This window comes from Haliotis rubra, unplaced genomic scaffold, assembly GCF_003918875.1.
Source record: "Haliotis rubra isolate DU_JTF1 unplaced genomic scaffold, ASM391887v1 Scf3, whole genome shotgun sequence".
Lineage (NCBI taxonomy): Eukaryota > Metazoa > Mollusca > Gastropoda > Lepetellida > Haliotidae > Haliotis > Haliotis rubra.
In genome coordinates, this window is record NW_025766968.1 from 1,555,259 (window position 1) to 1,579,002 (window position 23,744).

The 23,744-nt window shown below is 40.6% G+C and overlaps 1 protein-coding gene across 1 annotated transcript in view; it reads left to right on the forward strand.

Annotated features, from left to right (window-relative positions):
- Positions 1 to 3,075: 3,075 nt before the first annotated feature.
- LOC124282502 (NT-3 growth factor receptor-like) overlaps positions 3,076 to 23,744 on the forward strand; it is a 94,374-nt gene continuing 73,705 nt past the window's right edge. The window contains exons 1-2 of the mRNA XM_046718511.1: positions 3,076 to 3,144; positions 3,804 to 4,009. Of these exons, the coding sequence (XP_046574467.1) occupies positions 3,076 to 3,144; positions 3,804 to 4,009 (275 nt within the window). The remainder of the gene's footprint in view (positions 3,145 to 3,803; positions 4,010 to 23,744) is intronic.

Consider the following 23,744-nt stretch of genomic DNA (forward strand, 5'->3'; position numbering starts at 1 on the left):
GTAAAGTTAATAAGAATATGCATTTTATGTAAGATCTTGTAGTAAAAGTATTAATAGAAGCAGCAGCAGTAGCAGTAGCAGTAGCGGCAGCAGTAGCAGTAGCAGCAGTAGTAGCAGCAGTAGTAGCAGCAGCAGCAGCAGTAGCAGCAGCAGCAGTAGCAGTAGCAGCAGTAGCAGCAGCAGTAGCAGTAGCAGTAGCAGTTTCAGCAGCAATAACAGTAGCAGTAGCAGTAGCAGTAGTAGCAGCAGTAACAGTAGCAGTGGCAGTCACAGGAAATTAGTAGAAGTAGTGTTGTTTTTTAAACTGCTTTTATTATTATCATTATTATCATTGATAGTCAGTTTTATAGGTTGAACTATATTTGCGATATAAGTGACTCATCCTTTAAGATAGTGTGCAGCTATAATATAAATTGTTTGCCTTCGCCTCATCTTTCTAGTAACATAGCGCCACGTAAATGTTACTTACCTGTAAACTTTCTTCAAGCTCGTTCCCACAGGAGGTTGCTGGGGATAGCTGGTGCTGAGTGTGTTAATTGTTTCTATGAATGTTTTATTTTGCTTTGTTTCTCACGTTCATGTGTCCCATTAGGATCACTTCATATATCAAACCTGCCTGGAAGGATTCTTAAAGAACACCGTTTTGTATATGATGAAAGGTTAAGTTACAGTCTAACCCGCAGAATATTGAGTATGTTATTATTGAGTATGTATTGTGTAAGCGTTAACTGAAAGTGTCACGTCAGTCAGTGGTAAAGTACATATTACAGATATGGCACAGTGACGTTACTAGTTACTAAGCAACAGAGGGTTCCAGTAGCCAATGATCCTCCTGAATTACATGTACTAATGTTGCAAGTTCATATATACCGGAGTGACGGTTTCATATGTGTGTGTCCCGAAGGCCGTATGGGATACTACATATCTAAGTCTTTAGATGCAGCACAGCAGATTCCCAACATGAATAGGTGAACCAGATGGTAGCTTATGTATTTTGTACCCATCAATAGTAGGTTAAACATGTGCTTGACGTCAGACATTCCTCAGCTGTGCACAGTTTATCAGGTCGAATACTGTATTGACCGGAGCAACTAATTATAGGATTACTCCAATGATTTTCATACTAACAACTTTCCTGCCCTCCTGATGACAATTCATTTGACATACTTCGTCATATGTACCACTCCAGTCTGTGTCTAGGTGAATATATTTTCCTCAAGCTATTCAAGAGCGGTTATTAATTATCAAGTCAGGTCCATTCGACCCAGTGGTTAGGGGCGGTGGGGTAGCCTAGTGGTTAAAGCGTTCGCTCGTCACGCCGAAGGCCCGGGTTCGATTCCCCACATGGTAACAATGTGTGAAGCCCATTTCTGGCGTCCCCCGCCGTGATATTGCTGGAATATTGCTAAAAACGGCGTTAAACCATACTCAGTCAGTCAGCCCAGTGGTTAACATCATGAGCACAGATCCATCTTGTGACTAGATGGCACATAACCAGCAGAGTCACACCTGGTATTTCATTTCAACTCCCGCAACAAACATTCATATAGTTTACTATATCTTCATATAATAAGTTTTGTATGCTGGCGTCACAAAAAGGAACCATTTCAGATGTATCGAAACACATATACAGATAAGGTCTGGCGCATCAGGCTATTGTCCGTTCCATGGTGTCTGGGGCGGTGGAGTAGCCGAGTGGTTAAAGTGTTCGCTAATCATAATGAAGACCCGGTTCGATTCCTCTAATGCGCCCAGTGTGTGAAGGTCTGCGGTGAAATCTATGCGCCTGGATCACTGCTCAAATCTGTGATAGCACCAGGTGTTTCAGAAGAAGGTAAGCGTGTTATGATAACACTTAGGACATCATAGGTTAACTGATCGTGTATATGCACTGCTGAAATTTGCAATTACATTAAGATGATAATTTCTGGCGAATCTGAAGCTTTGAAGAATTATGGTCAGGTCACACTGGCTGCACATGGAAGCTGATATGAAGTTGTTGGCTGTGGATTAGTTGTGTGAGAACTTTCGATATTTATCCTTCTGTAGGCTTATGATTACTCTAACTACAGGAAACCATTGTCCCTGTTTTAGTGAGTGAGTGAAAGCGTTCAGTTGTACGCCGCACTCAGCAATATTCCAGCTATATGGCGGCGGTCTGTAAATAATCGAGTCTGGACCAGACAATCCAGTGATCAACAGCATGAACATTGATCTACGGAATTGGGATACGATGACATGTGTCAACCATGTCAGCGAGCCTGACCACCCGATCCCGTCAGTCGCCTCTTACGACAAGCATGGGTTACTGAAGATCAATATTCTAACCCGGATCTTCACGGGTCGACACAGTTTAAGAGTGAGTGAGTTAATGATGCCCGAAACGCATGAGGTGCAGGCAGTGTGCGAAATAGTTTCTAAATTTTGCTAGCCATTTAGGCTAGCTATGCCTGAAAGTTACTAGCGCGCAAACTAATTCACAAGCCGAAATATGAATGTAGACACGGGTTTCATCATTAAGCTGCTGATATGATGAACATTTTTATCAGGCTTTAATCTAAAATGATTTAAAAGTGTGTTATAACTTAACAAGTCGGAGAGAGTGATATATTTACAAAATGACCCCATGAAAAAAGTCTCTAGCCAGTCGGGCCAGTGACTATCTAGAGACTTACTGGCCCGATTGGAGTTTAACTAGCCACGGGCTAGCGGGCCAGTGGCTATTTCGAACACTGGGTGCAGGTTACACGTGCCTCTCGATGCACATATGGTACTAGCTACAGCGCCTTGACCAAGCCAGTGTTCCAGATTCCGTCTTTAAAACTATGAACGTTGCACATCTGGATTGAATTCACAGGAATCAGGTTCGAACAGCAGCCCATGTTTGTCTATCGAAGCACCAAACAGGGTGGTCATGCTTGCTGATCTGGTTGATGCATGTAATCGTATCCCATTTTCGTAGGTCGATGCTTATGATGTCGATCAGTGGATTGTCCGGTCCGAGTATTTTACTAACCATTACCTTATGCCATTTTTAAAGTACTAGCCCACTGAGGACCCGTGTTGAAGTTGAAAATGGATAGCCAGAAACAGTATACCGACTCTGGACCTAGTTTTATCCCCTACTACCGCGCACTAGATATGGTAACAACATATTTCATCTTTTAATGTCTTTTAGTATGATGCACCTATTAAACCCACATTCTGCTCTCGGGGCAAGTCATGTTAGGTGCATATTTTTTTACGCTTTTGATTGACGTCCTATACATGAAAACCCTTGCGCATTGTGAAGGAACACTTCAAGGAGGCAACGAAGCAACAGTAAAGCAACAGATGTATATCGAAAGAAAATAGATTGGGTGCGTTTTTGTAAGTAACAATCAAACTGCTTTCTGAAAAGTTAGCTAAATGTGTTTGAAATGTATGTCAGTATACCACAGATGGTTAGCAAATTATTATCGCTATTTCAATCAAACACAAAGTAAGGCAGATGGTGAAACCAACATAACGTTTTATAACTGTCATGCATTTTCCTGCAAAGTACTTTTGTAGTCTGAAATATGTGTCCCCGGTGCGTCACAAAGCTATAGCTCAGATTGTATGTCAGAGAACTGAGCACGAGACAATATATTTCAACATAATACTGGTCCGCTGTCCGGGATGATAATAAGGTTCTTTAAGTTTAGCTCCATGATTCGACAATAGCCCTGACCTATTATTATTTTTTACAGATTAAAGATAGTATGCAGCAGAGAGGGTTCGGGTGATCCTGGCACAGTCATTCTCGTACGGCTCATCATCAGCTCAGGGCCCGTGTCCCTTCTATACGCAGCCCAGACAGCGAATGGGACTTCTCCCAGGAAGCGCTGCCCAGACGACCCCACCCAGAGGTTTCCGGAGAATATGGAGACTCCCCAACACTGCAGCCATCTGCCCGGTGGATCTGCGAATGGGGATCAGGAGATACCAAACCAAGGGCACCGCGAACAATGGGAAGTCTGACGACAGTGTACTTGGGATGCAAGCGAGATGTTTCAAAGGCTAGGTCCGCATATTTACCCTGGTTTTCCTAAATCTTATTAATCACATTGCTGTATTTAACAAACTTTATGGGAACAACTTCTTTATTTCGTTATTATCCATAACGTTTGTTCAATATTGTACGTCCCAACTTCTAAAATGCCACTCAAACAAGTAATCACGTTGCTGTCAATAGGGACAGGAAATTTAATGACAACCATAAATAAACTCATTGTCTTTATCAAAAAGGACAAAATAAGGTTTGTTGGCAATTCTTCTGATGAGTAATATGGCGTATTCCAAAGAAGTATTAAAATTGTCATTTTCCTTGACGCCCTGGAGATATTCAGGGTCGTACCATGGATGGACATTATCATTATTATCATTATTATTATTCACAGATTAGAAAAAATATAAGCACCAGAGAGGGTTCGATTAATCCTGGGACAGACTAGCTGGGCCCTCTCCCCATTGCTCCTCCCCCCCAACACACACACACACGTCTCCTTGGAGGCGCGGCTCAGTAGAACTCTTGAACATTTCCGATAATGTGAAAACTCCCCAACACTGCAGCCTTCTGTATCACCCAGTGTCCTAAGTGATGTGTTCCTAGCAGCAAAGCCGGGTACACTTCAATTACCAATCAAGATATTGGGAGGTACCAAACCTAAGGCACTAAAACTATGGCGATTCTTTAAACTTGGTATTCATGACATTTAGTATGCGAGTTCCGAATATTGGTCATACTGAATCTTATCAATCACATTAGTGCCAAAATGAATTAGAAATAAATGATTTTATTTGATTTCTCAAAAACCGAATGTGTCAGTTTTTTTACCTTGATGAGTCTGAGACTGCGTGCATGAATATTCAAAGGAATTTTTAAAATAACATATTTACGATGTGGAACCTTGTATGGACATGGCCACAAAGATGATCCAGGAACATAATCATATCGCTTAAAATACGCTGGGTATCAACTGCCAAGGTATTGAACGGTTGCACCAAATTCATTGCATAATCATTGTGTATTTCATATTAACATTTTGATGAAAAATCACATATGAAACAATTTCGATTAAGACCTGACAGGCCTAAGCAGCAATGAGAAAGCCTCTTGTTTCAGTTTTCATTCCAAGTGAAGGACTCATTGGTCTTCCTCTCAGCACACTGCACATACATTCCTTCCTGGAAAATTGATATTACAAAAATAGTATTGGTATTACTTTTATTGGTACTATCAATAATACGACAGGTTTCAATTTTGTTGTCACACCAGTGGAGTCCAGCGTCTTGATGTGGGTGATATAGGAGTGAAACCGGCGTTCAATAAGTCCCATTCACTCACACACCACACTCCCTTGTCACATCAACACGTAATATCAAACAGGTGAACCGTCTAGTGAATCAAACCCCTCGATAACCATTGTCTTTCGATACCACGAATAGGTCATGAATCTGTCAAATCTAGTACCTATCCAGAGTCGTTTGTTAAGACACTAACCATTCCGAAAGCCAGTCTTACCACGAAACCGCCATAACACCTATTCAGTACATGAGAAAGGCATCGAGGTGACGATCATCTAACTCGCAAATGGACGCATTGTCGCCGGCGTGGGAACGACGTTTCACTGCTTCAACGCTTATAAACGACAATGAGAAATTTTATCTGGCAAAAAGAAGAGGGGACCGTGGACAGATAGAGGAACCCTCCACTGTAGCCAATTGCACCTGTGGTCCTTTTCAGGATTCAACAATGTACATGTAATTACTTGCTCGTAGCGTCGTTGTTGCTGTTGCCGTTTATATTAAGCTGAAGGATCATAACAAAATCGATTTCATATAGTGTAATGACTGTATCATTGTGTATATCGTAAGGGTTGATTATGTGCCGGATGAGTGAGTGAGTGAGTTTAGTTTTACGCCGCTTTTAGCAATATTCCAGCAATATGACGACACCAAAAATGGGCTTCACATGCTGCATCCATGTGGGATTTCGAACCCGGGTCTTCGACAAACGCTTTAACCACTGGGCTACCCCACCATTCCTGTACCGGATGATTATAATATACCACAGGGTGACCATCAATAATAATAACTGTTATCGCCATCTCAAGAATATTATGAATTATTTTTAAAATTGTTTTATGCTTTTATTGCAAACTGCATATTATTGACTTATTATGTATAACATTGTTTCGCCTCAAATATGATTTTCCCGTAAAAAATTAAATAATTGTATCCTGGTAACAGTATGTAAGGTAAGCATACCCGAGGTAAGCATAACACCGTCAACGATGACATTCAGTGACGCATGTTTTAGTCACGCACCTGTCCTTATTGTATGTTTGAAGCATTGGCTGCTAGCATGAGGCAGTTGTTAACCTTATATGTATCTGAACTTTCTATCGTCATATGAGCGAAATATTCTCAAGCACGACGTAAAACCCAATTTCACCTCACCTCACCTGAACTTTCTGAACAATATTATTCAAAATGATTAATGATGAACCCTTCCAGAAGTATAGGTATCGGGTGGAATCGCATTGTTTTCACAATGATGACAATAATAAGACTGAGATCCATTTATTTTATTCCACAGCTTTGGTACTTTACCACGCTTCAGGAAATACAGTCTTCAGGAAAAGCAATATCATCGTCATTACCTTTGGACATTTCTGAAAGTCGGTAATAATGATACTCAATGGAAGCTTTTTGTTGTCAACGGTAAAGGCCAAGGAGAAATTGCCATGAGTTATTACTGGCAGTTCCTGAGAACGTTGCAAGTTTCAATAATAAATTGTTAACAATTACTTGTTCACTAACATTTGTGTATATATATCATGAAAACAATCCACAATAAGGTACAAGAAGCTGAATACAAAACCTTTACCATCACATAAAATGAATGTGTACGACTGAGTGGCTGAGTTGTTGAGCGGCAGGAAGCAATTGCGTCTTGACCAAGAAACCATTGATACTATAGACAACCCTCGACAACATCATACGTTAGAACATGTCCTAAATGTCTTTGTCACATCGCTATCCCAATGCCAGGTGTTACTATCATGCGATACCTCTATTCCTCCCAACCCGTGAAGTCCGGGTTAGAATATTGATCTTCAGTAACCCATGCTTGTCGTAAGAGGCGACTAACGGGATCGGGTGGTCAGGCTCGCTGACTTGGTTGACACATGTCATCGGTTCCCAATTGCGCAGATCGATGCTCATGTTGTTTATCACTGGATTGTCTGGTCCAGACTCGATTATTTACAGACCGCCGCCATATAGCTGGAATATTGCTGAGTGCGGCGTAAAACTAATCTCGCTCACTCGCTATTCCTCCTTCACTTGAAAACCATGTCCACGTGAGGAAGCGGTACACACGACTCTGTGACAAGATTGATGACTTCAATTTTCCACTAGTCACCTTTACCTTGCAGCAAGTCCAGAGCTTGATGTCTACATTCCATGACCTTTGGAGTACAATCGATCAAGCTCTGTTTACGAAGGTTTCAAAGAGTGCCATACACCTTCTGCTCAAAAGTAGGATCAGGGTTACGATAACCAACACCTATTTAAAGAATTTATTTGATGGAAAAGCATTCAAAAGGTGCTACTGTAAACAAGCGGAGGACATTTAAATATGTAACGCATCAATGACGAAAGTGATGTCCTCGTAATTCCTTGTGCAGACTTTTGCCATGATTGTATAATTGTTCATAAGAGTTAAAAATTGAGGTAGGGGTGGGGGTTGGTGGTTGTTATTATCGTGTTTGGTACTGTTATATTTCTGGCGATTTTACTCGGAATAGACCTATTGGAATTAATTTGTTTCGTGGTATTTGATCATGTTTTCCTTATTTTATGGTTCATAGTTTTGGAACTTTCTGTTCTGTAAAACCATTCAGATTTAAATCAAACAATGATAATATGTGAGTTTACCTTCAGGCCATGTGTATTTTGTACCATTTGCAACAGATGTATTTTGATACAATCAATATGGCCTATCGGGGTTCTGCAACTGCGTCAGCATGGCAAGTTTAGGACGTCACAGCGGCGATGCTCCGTCGACAGTCTGATAAATGAATAACCATCGCCAATCAATTTGAGCCGTGGGTTACATATGGTGACTACAAATTAGCCTGACATACACCGAGAAAACTATGACTACCATTAACTATCCCGAGGTCAGATATCATTAGCCAGTGTCAATTACCCCTATTTCCAAAGGGACGTTATCTGACTGTTGATCTCCATGATGAAGCCTGTCAACCAAGCCTAATACATACTTACGTGTCCGTCAAACAGAAAAATGAATCTAACGCTTTTCATTGTTAGTTTTTATTTTTTTTAAGTCAGGGCAGTGTATTGGAACGGTTGTCATCGATGGTATTTTAGTGATTATCTATGACATATCCTTTAGGTTAGATAATGTTATATAGACTGAGGGAACAGACACGTACATCTGAACCTAGACACGTCATTTGCGTTCATGGGGCACGAAAAAGAACATTTAAAATGTTTAACGTGCTCAAACCGCAATTGTATTTATATGAAATCATCATTTGAACCTAATATTCCCCCAATTCCATGGAAAACATAAAGATCACATCAGCCAACAATATATTGTACACGAAACAGTAACAAGCACGTCTGTTCATAATCAACATTTGTTTGTTGTGATGACCCCTGTATGTTTGTGATGACCCCTGCATGTGTTTGTGATGATCACTGCATGTGTTTGTGATGATCACTGCATGTGTTTGTGATGACCCCTGCATGTGTTTGTGATGATCACTGCATGTGTTTGTGATGATCACTGCATGTGTTTGTGATGATCACTGCATGTGTTTGTGATGACCCCTGTATGTCTGTGATGATCACTGCATGTGTTTGTGATGATCACTGCATGTGTTTGTGATGACCCCTGTGTGTGTTTGTGATGACACCTGCATGTTTGAGATGACCCCTGTATGTTTGTGATGATCACTGCATGTGTTTGTGATGACCCCTGTATGTGTTTGTGATGACCGCGGTATGTGTTTGTGATGACCCTGCATGTGTCTGTAATGTGTTTGAGATGACCACTGCATGTGTCTGTGATGACCCCAATATGTGTCTGTGATAACCTCTGCATGTGTCTGTGATAACCTCTGCATGTTTGTGATGACCCCTGTATGTGTTTGTGATGATCCCTGCTAGTGTATGTAATGAACCAAGCATGAGTTTGTGTTGAACCCCGTATGTGTTTGTGGTGACCCTAGTGCATGATTGTGATGATACTTTCATGTGTCTTTGATCCGCCATGTGCCTGTGATGCTCACTGCACGTTTTTGTGATGACCCTGCTTGTGTATGTTATGACCCGGCATGTTTTGTGTGATGACCCTGCTTGTGTATGTTATGACCCGGCATGTTTTGTGTGATGACCCTGCTTGTGAATGTTATGACCCGGCATGTTTGTGTGATGACCCTGCTTGTGTATGTTATGACCCAGCATGTTTTGTGTGATTTTGTGTGTGATGACCCTGTTTGTGTATGTTATGACCCCGCATGTTTTGTGTGATGACCCTGCTTGTGTATGTTATGACCCGGCATGTTTTGTGTGATGACCCTACTTGTGTATGTTATGACCCAGCATGTTTTGTGTGATGACCCTGCTTGTGTATGTTATGACCCCGCATGTTTTGTGTGATGACCCTGCTTGTGTATGTTATGACCCAGCATGTTTTGTATGATGACCCTGCTTGTGTATTATGACCCGGCATGTTTTGTATGATGACCCTGCTTGTGTTGTGTATGACCCGGCATGTTTGACCCAGCATGTGTGATGACCCTGCTTGTGCATGTTATGACCAAGCATGTTTTGTGTGATGACCCTGCTTGTGCATGTTATGACCAAGCATGTTTTGTGTGATGACCCTGCCTGTGTATGTTATGACCCGGCATGTTTTGTATGATGACCCTGCTTGTGTATTATGACCCGGCATGTTTGTGTGATGACCCTGCTTGTGCATGTTATGACCAATCATGTTTTGTGTGATGACCCTGCTTGTGTATGTTATGACCCAGCATGTTTTGTGTGATGACCCTGCTTGTGTATGTTATGACCCCGCATGTTTTTGTGATGACCCTGCTTGTGTATGTTATGACCCCGCATGTTTTGTGTGATGACCCTGCTTGTGTATGTTATGACCCCGCATGTTTTTGTGATGACCCTGCTTGTGTATGTTATGACCCCGCATGTTTTTGTGATGACCCTACTTGTGTATGTTATGACCCCGCATATTTTTGTGATGACCCTGCTTGTGTATGTTATGACCCGGCATGTTTTTGTGATGACCCTGCATCTGTGACGCTTTTGGGCATGTGTTTGATCACCAATGCATGTTTTTGTGATGACCCAGCTGAAATTGTCAGGATAGTAGGTGGGCTCAGTCTGATACATTTATATATTTCCTCCTTCGTCATGCTATTTAAGAAATTGAAGAAATCTTCATTTGTTTAGTGGTTACAGAATACGGCTAAACATAACGGCATAACGAGGAAATACTGGACCAGTGTATTTGTTGGCAAAACATGCGTCTTCAACAATATGACATCTTCTCACAATTTCAAAGAGATGTAGAAAATATTTCGAAAATGAAAAAGACATGCTGGAATGAAAGCTGGAACACTAGAAATATACGTATTGAAACTAGCATACTCTCAAAACAGAGACGTCGGTTTAGATGGGTCCAGGAAATACCTTTTATTAAGTCCAACATTCATTTACTTACTATAACTTGCAGATGTTCGAAACCCGTGAACATAAATAACTCATGTACTTCTCCTGTTCAAAGTGGAGAACATGTACTTGACCACAATATGATATTGGGAACTTGTTTTTCCTGAACGTAATTACTGACCACGACCCATCGTTACTATTTATGGAAATACCAGAATCCTACTTGGGAGTGTGGGTGGATGGGCCTGCACCTACACTTACTTCTCGGCGTGTCAATGGAGAAAGCCCTAAGGTGGCTAAGTCCGAGGGCATGTTTGCTTCTTTGCTGAAATCCACAAACATGGACATATGTTCACAGCCAAATATCCACATCTAGGTGACTCTAACAAATACAGGTCACTGAAACTGAGATCACACCTCACATAGCTGGATCCTGATAGCCAAGGGGCGCAACTCTCGACAGAGATTAACTTCGCCTTCGGGTACTGGGCAACTCACATCTTACAGACATGTCAACGAAACCAGAAGATTATCACCAGACAGATATATAACACGTTTATACAGCAACATCATGGCTCCAGGTTCCAATAACGATTATCACATAGATTGCTCCTGTGAATAAATGATCCCTTAATGCCAGGCAGTGATACATGTGTAACCAAGTACCTACTCAACAATTGAACTCATCCAAACCGCAGACAGCGACAATGGATGGACATGCATTAATGGGTATATACGTATTCCTCGGCGAGCATTTAGAAGTTTGTTATACGTGGATACACGAATCTTGTTGCGGATAACAACTTTTTTATTATTTGTCTGCTGTTTCAGAGCCACGTTCCCCTTCAATATATTCACATCATGCTGATGAAGCAGGATCTATATCCGAAATGTCGGGACAAGCAATAAAAACGTACGTTTGAATCTTGATCAAAATTCATGTCATCGGGCATGTGTGAACTCAATGGATTCTTAAAGTACAGTACTTTACACCTGAAGATGAACACATGCATATCCGTGGTCACAATCGTTCATGTTACGTCATTTTGTTTGTTTGTTTGTTTGTTTGTGTGTTTGTTTAAGCGTTGTGCTCAATTACAACCCAGCTATATGGCGTCAGTCTGCAAATACTCGTATCTGGACCAGGCGGTCCAGTGATCAACATCATGAGCATCGATCTACTGAATTGGTATACGATGACATGTGTTGATGAATTCAGCTAGCTTGATCACCAGATCCCGATAATCGCTTCTTACGGCAAGCATGGGTTGCTGAACACCGGTTCTAACCTGAATCTTCACGGGTGTTAATGTAGTATACTACTCATATATTCATGTTATCTTCTCTAAAATGACATATGTGGATTATCAAGGTGACGATGATACCGCAAATCAGATAAGATCGAATGGCATAAACTGATGTACAAACGAAAGTATCCAACACGCCTGCTGCTTTAGAATTATTTTCTTTTAACATGTACACGGTGTTTGTCAGAGGTTTGTCAAAATGCTTTTCCAATATTTATGCAATATGGTTTTTCAAAAAATCTCAAAACACCAGATGTATACTTTCTTTTGAACGCCAGTTTATATTGAACACACGAGAAACGTATCAGTGAATTCCAATCCATGCAGTACAGTACTCTGACCTTTGGTGATCATCATGCAGCAGCTAATCAACAACCTGAAATTACCCCTAATCATACCAATTACCTCAAATCGGTTTCTCACCGTCGGGTGTTTAAGAAACATATATCTGTCCCCGACATCGTGCAGGTCACAGGACTTGGATCTTCACCTTTCAGAGGGAGATCATACAAATGTTAGTGTGTGTTTGTGTGTGTGTGTGCGCGCGTGTGTGTGTGTGTGCGTGTGCGTGCGTGCGTGCGTGCGTGCGTGTGTGTGTGTGTGTTACATGTACTTTGGGAGAATGTTTTGCGAGAAAAGAGGAAAAGTAAGAAGAAATGATATTTGCAATACGATCGAAGAAGGGAAAGAAGATATATATTCTTGCTGTAATATCCTTCCGTGCACCAGTTGCGTAAGTGTAATACTAGAAAACAACCAGTTTCAAAGGATATGTCTAATCGTATTCCATTGGTCCTTATAGGCGAAACAGAAGAAAAGGTAATGCGAAAGAATCACTCTGTCTCTGTGTGTGTGTGTGTGTGTGTGTGTGTGATCTTAATTTAACACTTGTTCTACACGCCTACCTCTGTTTGACCTGCCTATCGATATTATTATGAGTTAAATATAACAAACAGGGTCTACAAACCCTCAAAACCCACACATGTGCATCAAAAGCGCATATATATTCACAATTTGAATTATTGACCAACATACAAAATAGAAGAAATCTGCAAGACACGAAACAAGTTGGGTACAATGACAACTGTTGTGGGCTAGTGTTCTGGTTCTAAATAAACAATAACGTGAGTTTCCGGAGTCTTCCAGGCTAACATCCTAAAAGACATTGTTTGCTCAGAATTTCGTGGCTTAAAATAAGATTCTGTATACTTGCGCTTTCACTCCAGTGATGGAAACAAGCACTTGTATTAACCTTAGTAAAGAAATGCTGCCGAGCACAAATGGTCATTGTGCCGACTTCGTGAACATGTCTGGCTGTTGGTAAGCGGCCGATTGTATTGACGATGCAGACAGAGAGTACACAGTCAACACGTCTCCGGATGGGTAGGCGTCTGGATGGGCCACAGGGCCATCATCGTGGGTGTGACACTTTCCCCCAGGCCTACACGCTTGGCTATAATTACATTAGGAAACAAGCCAGAAACTAATATGATTGTTCTCTGACCAGAATTTCTGGTTCAACGGGAGTTTTAGACGTCTTAAAATAGTCAATCAGTGTTGAGGGATATGAGGTAGAAATACAGTACACTGGGAATATATAGGACAAAATCCTATCAAATGATTCCACTTGAAAGTGTGAAAAACCAGCTGAGCTAATTGATAGAATATGTTTCTTGGGATGTCAAAATCTGTTTTAGAAAGATATACTTTATATGGGCTCTAAGCGTCTGTAAATGTAGCCATCATACGTTTTTCTGTCCGACAATCTGTTTTAAGGGATATATACGATAGGGAGACATACTGCGTAAAGGTATCTCACTGTACCTTTAAATAAGCGTAAGTTTCAAACACACCCGCCCACATAAACCTACATAAGTCCCATACACTCAGTCAGGTCCTTCTCGTGTTCATCTTCCAAAATTGGAGTCCCTACAAGTTGTGTCATCGATATCACGCTCATGTTTCTTCATTTGAGTCGTGTTGTTCATCTAGTGTTCAGGTCGTGTTGTTCATCTCGTGTTCATCTTCCAAAATGTTATTCCCAATAGATCGTGTTGTCCAACTCCTGTTTATATTCCTTCAGTCAAGTCTCCACGGGCACTGTTGTGTCTGTTGTTCTTCCAACAATTGTACATTGTACATCTCGAACAGGGGCTGCGATGGCCATTACTCTGGAGATCTGGATTTCAGCCGTTCGAATATTTGTATTATTGAATAAACAAAGCCATAAGGTGTATGAACCATTAAATATCAGATTTCAGAAACACTCCCTCCCTCCCCCTCTCTACATCGCTCACTCACTCTTTAATTCGATTGATTTATGTAACTGTTTTCTGCAACTCTTTTGCACGAAAACATGCCAGTTTACTGCGACATACATTCTTTGCTGTGTTCCCAGTAGTATCGAAGGATATAAAGAAGATAAATGACATAGGGTAAAAAACATTTCCACCGTTAGGGAGTGCCGCGAAGGAGATGGTGTTGCCTTTTAACTTACGTTTTACTGCGATTTGCTTGGAATCATGCCAGATCATTGTACAAATACTCATTTAGCCTATCCAGTATCCAGAGTTTACGATATTTCCAATCATAATTGTCATATTCGGTTCCGGATTATATCATTACACAGACGTCACTGGAACTATCCCAGGTCACAATTTAATGGTGTGTTGTCAAGCCCATTTCTGGCGTTGTTATATTGCGGGAATATTTTCTAAAAGATGCGTAAAACATTCTAACCAAGTCACAACATAATTGGATGCTCATAAAATCACATATTGATATGGCGACAGGTTTACGTTCCCTGGGAGACGGCGATGACATGTGCAAACATTAAACGTGTTGTGACTCCTTGTAATTTCTTTAAATCTTTGGAAAAAACTAGGATACGTTTAAGTTTATGTTTTGATATGCGAGTGTGAAATTGGTTCTTTAGTTAAATGTTATCGGTCTTTTTGCTGGTATTGACGCTGTTGGCATGGAAGACAGGTTCCATTGGAATAATTAATATAAATTTTATTTCCCTCGCCATTACATTGTAACGTCAACAACATCGTACACGTGTGACCATACAATTTACAGAAATGATGTATTATACATTTTCAAAATTTCCACAGCGACATAAATGACTTGTATCCAGATGTGTTAATTCAAGTGTATGATTGACATGCCTGTGCATGCGTTTGTGACAGTCCCAACGGTGGGACAGGATAGGCTAACCTTTCCTCGAATGTATGGTTTCACAACCATTTAATAGTTATTTATAAACGCATGCTCACGATTGCGAATTGTACACTGGAATCGACAATGTACAAATGACGTCACTACTCCAGACCCCGTTACACCGAAAACCTTGCATTCGGGACATTGACTGTCAGACAGCAAAGACATTACTCCCTAACCATGATAATTTAAACCGAAAAGATGAATCACTGCGATTAAATTGAAAACATGAAAATCAGATTAACGTGATGCTTGCTCTTGCATTGTAGATAATACGTCGCACACATAGTTCATTTATTAGTGCTTAGGAGCATCTATCAGTTCGACAGCTACCAAAATGATCCTTACAAACTGACAGAATAAGATAAGGTAGCAGCCAGGAAAGAAGAACATGTTGCACATGACAAGTTGCACCTGGAGTGAGTGAGTGAGTATGGTTTTACGCCGCAATTAGCAATATTCTAGCAATATCACGGCGGGGAACACCAGAAATGAGCTTCACACATTGTACCCATGTGGGGAATCGAACCCGTGTCTTCGGCGTGACGAGCGAACGCTTTGACCACCAGGCTACCCCACAGCCCGACATTGTCACAATAATGGAAGTACCGATTACGCATCTTATAGATCTACTGATTCCCAGATATCGTTTGTTATGAGAGATGGTACCGCCGTCAAAAAGACGCAGTTATATGTTGAAAACGTTTAAAAAGGAAATGTTCGTCATTCCATGGGGGCACGGGTGGCCCACTTGACTATGGCGCCGGTATTCGTTGTGCAGAGTTGCGTCCCTTGGGAGTGCCAGAAACCTCTGATCGTGGGTTGAAATTAAGTACCTGAGTATGTTTTCCAGGTCTGTCAGCATATAGGTCTTACTCTTGGGTTTCACCAGAGTGGTAAACATCAAAGCCCCACATTAGTTCAGGATTTCCTCCCATGTTAATAACCAGTGAAGATCCGGGTTGGAATTGATCTTCAGTAACCCATGCTTGTCGTAAGAGGCGACTAACGGGATCGGGTGGTCAGGCCCGCTGACTTGGATGACACATGTCATCGTATCCCAAATGCGTAGATCGATGCTCATGCTGTTGATCACTGAAATGTCTGTTCCAAACTTGATTATTTGCAGACAGCCGCCATATACATTGTAGCTGGAATATGGCGTAAAACTAAAATCACTCACCCACCCACGTTAACCTGACATGACTTGGTATATATCTGGAGGCGGGCTTAAAGCAACTATAAACCATCTCTTTCGCGGATTCACAGCTCGAAGTCCTTACGCTTGCACTTTGGTATAAGCTACCAGACATTGTAAGTCATGTTTCATGTTTTAAAATTAGATATTTGAGCTTACACCACAATACCAACACTGCAGACCCTGCAACCATCACCCCTCTTCAGCCTTTGTACAACATGACATGATGTAATATAAGCACCTCAACTAATCATTGGGACAGACATGTTACATTATTAATACATTAGACATTCCATTATAAGATCGTATAATGATTATTTTCAGTCGCATGAAAAAGGTTCGGATAGCACTACGTGAAACGTACATATAATTGGTGTCTTGCACACCGTAACGTTCTTACCGTCGACTTTGATAGAAGTTGCCTTGGCGCCGTGTCTCAGAAGAGGATTTTTCCAGAGCTGTGGATGCCAGAGAAGAGGCGGGCCATCGGGTTGCGATGCTGGAACTGGTATACTGAAGATAAGTTCATCACAGTCATCTGAATCAGATTTGGCTTTGACACAGGTTTTTGATTTCAGGGAGAAAACCCGGCCATTGTCACATGGTTTCAGCTCGGTAACCTGTCCATCGGCGCATATGAAATGACGGGAACAATTAGTTGGATGTCGTAGCCAGATTTTGTCGTACATGCTGCGATCACAAAATATATCATCTGCAGGATTGTCGGATACCGAAGTGTTTGACTGGAACGTTAGAACAGTTTCCACAGTTTCAGATATTAACAGTACGTAGAGCCATATGTAACACCGAACACCCATTATGTTCCAGGGCAAAATTCCGCTTCTCTCTCTCAACGTTACGACAGCAAATTCTGATGCAGAGTGATTTTAATTCAATGAGTCAAACGTATATAGGCTTGTGTAGCTTGTTTGTATCGGAAGTGACCGCGTTTGCTGTGGCTGGCTAGAAATCAAGTAAATTAAACATGAACTGTTTGTATTTGTTATTTATTTTTCACCTGCCGCTCAGCGTTCGCGTGTCTCCTGTTTCGTCTGCGGTATGCACAGGCCTGGATTTAACACAGTGTCCGGAAGTTTTCTTATTGGGTTTCTACCGAGCTGACTTCGACAGTGTTTATTGAAACAAAGGACGTAACATTCAGCACTTGATGAAAGAAATTGTAACCATTATAAATTACACCTGTTGATCTTTACCATGGCAAATATAGGGCATTCCGTATTTTTCATGTCCTGATTTCGTGCTAACAATTACATTGCATTTTTTTCGTTTCGCGTGCAGTTTCGTATTTGTAAAATAAATCTTTTTTGCGGACATCCTAATTAGGTAATGTTGGTGTAGAAATAACAATTTGTTTACATTACTGACTGCATTCATCCACAGATCGACACATGGAATTTTATATTTTAGGAGAGTTATACATGATATAAATCGTGCGAGAAGTCCATTGTGGGTACCGTTCAGCTGCTCCGGTATTTGTAAATCATATCATTATATGTACATGATTGTCAATCAGTTCTTATAATTTATTATTACCATAACTCACGCGATGTGTAATTAACATATATTCCAATATGACTTACAAAACGTATACTTATTTGATGATAAAACATTTATGGATGGAAAATATTGGAAGTGAATAACGAATTTATTTTTTGATTCAGAGCGGACGAAAATATTATATTAATAGATCCTGGGACTTTCACACCCTGTCAATATTATAGTTAAGATGAAAGAAATATGATACACACTGGTTTTTTATAGGAAAATATGGTTTCAATCAATCTGTATTAAAGCGTACGAAGCTAACTTCTGTTTAAGATTTTTGCAAAATTGACAAAATTGTTTGTCTATTGTTTAACGTCGCACTTAACAATATTGCAAGGTTATGACGGCTGTCTGTAAATAACTGAGTCGGGAGCAGACAATCTAGTGTTTGAGCATCGATCTACGCAATTGGGAAACGATGAACCGATCCCGTTAGTCCGTGTTTTCGACAAGCATGGGTTGATGCCCGGATGTTCACAGGTATCAACGATACATGTTATCTCAGTCTCCATGTTTATTTGTTTATTGGTTTGTTGTTAAACGCCGCACTCAGCGATATTTCAGCTATATTGCGGCGATATGTAAACAATCGAGTCTGGACCAGACAATCCAGTGATCAACAGTAATATCTACGCACTTGGGATAAGATAACATGTGTCAACCAAGTCAGCGAGCCTGATCACCCGATCCAGTTAGTCGCCTCTTACGACAAGCATGGATTGCTGAAGATTAATTGCAACACGGACTTTCATGGTATCTTCATGTTGACGTTATCAGTGTTGAAGTAGACAGAATTTCTGCTAGAACAGCGGAAGGTCGGAAGTTCCATGAAAAGCTGATTGAGTACTTGTTGTCTCCCTGCCTGGTGCAGAAACAAGGTCGGACTCAGCATACTGTAGCTCAGTTGCGTCAACCAGTATGGAGATTTGAATACTTTAATTCCCTTGCTCTAGGTTTGAAATGACAAAAACGTTTTGGTGACATGTTGTTTAATGACGCAATCAACAAGCTCAGTGACATCAGTGGTGATGATTCGTATAACGATCAACGATCCATGTTGTTGGCCATTATCAAGCAAATAACCATTCTTTCGTATCTTGAGAGACTGGCTGCTGAGAATAATGTGTCATTTGGGATGCCCATGCAATGAAAGACAAAAGACAGGTATATAAGGCACATAGTGTTCCAATAGTTCTAAGAAAACATTGTACAACATAGTATTTTTCATGCAGTTACAACAGCAAAACGTTATACATTCTGACGTTACACGTCGCCATAATTGAAAGATAAATGAAACTTACAAATAAAGAACAAGTTTATATTTAAAAACAGATTCAAATGACAAATTCCAATTAAATGCGAAAACCCCAACATCAAAAGAAGCATGTCAATATGTACTTTACCAATATATAATTTGTATGAATCCATATATTCAGTACAACAATAGGAATATGTATAATTTGTAGAGTTGCCACAACAACAACTTTCCCCATACACGTGTATTTGCACGAGGAGTATTCTATACAATGTTTGTGTATTGGCTGTTCTCTGCCTCACTAATGCTTATTCCGGTTCTCTGTGTGTTGTGGCAACTGAAACACAATCCAGTGCTTAATACAATGGACGAGCCACGCCGGCGGGTTACAATGACATCCAATCAGTTGAATACCCAATCCATTAGTTGGCTTCTAACGAGTGTATGTTGTTTGTGATTTAATTCTATCCCCAAATCCTATTAGCCCTTTCAATGTTGTCAAGGACATTGTGCCTGTCTTTGATAACTGTCAGGACATACATGTGATATTGAATGTTTTAAATTCGGCTTAACCTCCATGAATATCACATAAACATGTTGAACTCGATGTTATGTAAACACCAAGCGCATTAGAAATGTTTGAATCTGATGATCAACGTTTAATAATTATTTATCTCTATTATTTTTGTCAGTGTGGTCAAGAAGGACAATGTGCCTGTTTTCGATAACTGCAAGGACATGCATGTGATTATATTGAATTATTTAATTAGACATAACCTCCATGGGTATCACAAAACATGTTGAACTCGATGTTATGTAAACACCAGTGCATTAGAAATGTTTGCATCTTATGATCAACTTTTAATTTATCTGTAGAATTTTTGTCAAAACTGTTAATAATCACAACGTTAATTTTGTTAATAACCATGCTCAACTCTGAAATAGTAACACCGGAATGATCAATTAACCTTTGTTTGAAGTGCACTATCTGGATGAATTTTGGTCAAAACTGTTAATAATCACAACGTTAATTTTGTTAATAACCACGCTCAACTCTGAAATAGTAACACCGGAATGATCAATTAACCTTTGTTAGAAGTGCACTATCTGGATCGGTGCCGTGTGCCGTGATGGTCCAGTTTAAATGTTTGCACGTCTGGCCTGTGTTTCCTGTTTGCTGGTCACTTCACACATCGTCCTCCTCCCTCTCGCCATCAGGGTTACGTCCGTCGACGTCATATTCGGAAAGTAAACAAATAGATCACAGAGACGATTGTCTTCATGTTGACATCGGGTCTCCGTTGCCAACACTCCTGTTGCACATACACGCGATGTGCACTGCACGGTTATGTCCTATAAAACCGATAGGTGAAATTCAACGGCTGTGGGTAATTTTGCATAACTCCCATAATGTGAGTTAAACAAGTCGTCCGCGAAACGTTAGGTCACTTTCGTGTGCGGCGGTCATGTAGGACGTCATGAGTGTGTGGCAATAGCGTTCATAAAATAGATTGTTTATAGTCTCTGGTGGCAAGCACGTGATTATTAGATTACAATTAGCTCAAGAGAAGTGCATAAAACTATTTACAATATTGTAAATTAAAAATTGAAATGGTCTTAAAACTGTTAAAGTTGTCGGACGTTCGCATTACTATTGTACTTTGGGATTCAGGTTGGAATACCGGAAGGGGGGTATCTAAAGAGAAAATTACGCATAGAGATTTAAAGATGTCATATTCCTGCCCGATATGTCGAGACAAATTGGTTTTAAATGCCCATTTAACATTTAATCAACGAGCTACACACATGTTAAAACGACATGGCAACAGGTATATCCAGAGACATGAGGCACTGTAATTGTCAACTGTTGCATTAACAACACCCAACACCCAACACCCAACCTCCCCAACTCACTGTGTCACTCACTCACTCGTTCATAGACGCCAGGGGCGGTGGGGTAGCCAAGTGGTTAAAGCGTTGGCTCGTCACGACAAAGACCCAGGTTCGATTCCCCACATGGGCACAATGTGTAAAGCCCATTTCTGGTGTCCCCCGCCGTGATATTGCTGGAATATTGCTAATAGCGGCGTAAAACTAAACTCAGTCAGTCAGTCATAGACGCCAAATCCCTAAGGGTTGCCTAGCGGTTCACTGGACACCCGAAGACGCGGGGTTAATACGCCACACAATACCTAGTTGGAAGCCCATTCCTAATGACCCCTGCCGTGATATTGCTCACATATTGCACACAGTGGCGTACAACCCTATTCTCCTAATTACACATAACTCTTACCATCTCAGTAATGCTTTTGTTAGTTTACTTTACTTCCAAGCACTGCATGTATACAGATGCCTAGGTGACCATTAACATTAAATTTTCCCTTGCAACGCTGAAATGTGATTCCTTATATTAGATGCAGCACGTACATGACAAAACTGTGATGATCTGATATACAAACATCAGACTCTGGTGTAAAGACGTTCATTTCTATTCGAAAGGGGAATCTTCCAAAACATCAAAATTAAACTCCTTTCATTACAAAAAATTTCTGTATTTGTCCATAAACATAAAAATTAATGTTTGTATTGGTGAGTATTGTAGGCCGAGAAATACCATTTGTTACGACATTTTTAAAGCTAAAAATATATGGATGTTGTAGACACAACAGCTGTCGGAAAGGTTAACACAACCCTCTCTTCCAATTTGAATGTGGCGGTGGGATAGCCTAGTGGTTAAAGCGTTCGTTCGTCACGCCGAAGACCGGGGTTCGATTCCTCAAATGGGTACAATGTGTGAAGCCCATTTCTGGTGTCCCCTGCCGTGATATTGCTGGAATATTGCTAAAAAGCGGCGTAAAACCATACTCACTCACTCCAATTTGAATTGAACACTTTGTAAGAGAAACATTATGTCACTCTGTCCGTCGACGAGGTGGAGGATGGAACAATGACTGATACCATATGGTTATGTGGCAAGAAGATATATTCAATCAACTCAACTCAACTATGTAAAATTATCTGCAATATTATAATAGAATAGTGAAACGATAACGTAACGCATTCGTGGTGTTATGTCGACTTTTACAACTTTAACGTTCAACTGAACTAAATGTTACATACATGTATATCAATCTTTCCTTTACCACTTTTAAGAAAATGTTCCCTGAGAGGAGACTCAAAGAATCCATATAAATGCATTCATCAATTGGTCGCGACAATTTCTTCCCGAAGCTGATTCATTGAAACGATGCCCGCAAACACGCCACAAAGACGGTGCAACAGGAATGTCCAAACAAGCGATCACAATGTCATTTGACTTCAGACTTGTACTCTGTCCTCTCCAGTATATTTTGGGTTCACGCCATCAGTTTCCATGGCTTGGTTATTTACTAATTCACACTGCAGACGTCTTGTACGATGTAATTTGTGCTAAAGAAAGCTCCATTGCTCTTCAATGATCTCCGTGAAGACTTAATTTTCCACACAGGTGGTGAATCCGATCGACTCAGAAACGATGGTGGAATTAAATGTTATCAAGTAGGCGTCATGACGGGTTATCCTAATTTACCAGAGGGGCATTACACAGCCTGCTTAACCACGGTTGGATAAGTATTATTTTATTTCCTTCTGGTAAATTAAATCCAGTGAAGAAAGCACATCTATAAATGTGTTTAGCATGCAGTATGTGCTTGGCAGAGCATAAGTCGAGGCACTGAGGGAGATTCAATCGTATTGACGTAATTGGCAATTTCAGAGGTAGAAATTCTGGAATGAGAAAAGCATGTTGTCATCATCGGTTCTTTAATAAAAATACACTAATTGTTGTGTGAAATAGTGGCTTAAGGATCTAGAAGGTATTCGTGTTCTCAAGGGATTTTTCAGCTATGATGATTTTCCGTCAGTTTAAAGACATTCCTAAATGGGTTATATTTTGCGTCTTTTTTATAGTAAACCCGTATAAATGGAAAGGAAGGGTGTTTATATTAGCGTTTAAGAAAGCATTTTCTGTATAACTTGGCTGCGAACACATAGATGTTTGGATGATATTTACAATTTTTTAAAAATTGTTAATATTTCTTTTCATAATGTTACCATATGAAGTTGTCATTGAAGTGGCTCCTTTTTGCTAATGCGTCCTTTAGACATCCCAGGAAACTACAGTTCTGGGTTCAAATCCCCGATTCCCCCTGATGTTCTTTACAGGTTACTTTGCACTGTAGCCGTGCTCGTCAGTTTCAGCAAAAAGGTTGCTGGCGAAGGCATGGGGCTTTCCACTCACGTCAAACTGACATGCCGTGGTATGACGTCTTATTCGGTTTTGTCCGAATCGGTAAGCACACCACGGTTAGGCAGTTATCTCTTTTGTTCACTCTTCCGGTACATCAAGTTATTCCCGAAAGATCTGTGTATTTTATAGGTTGATAATGAAACTTGGTTATCTCAGCTG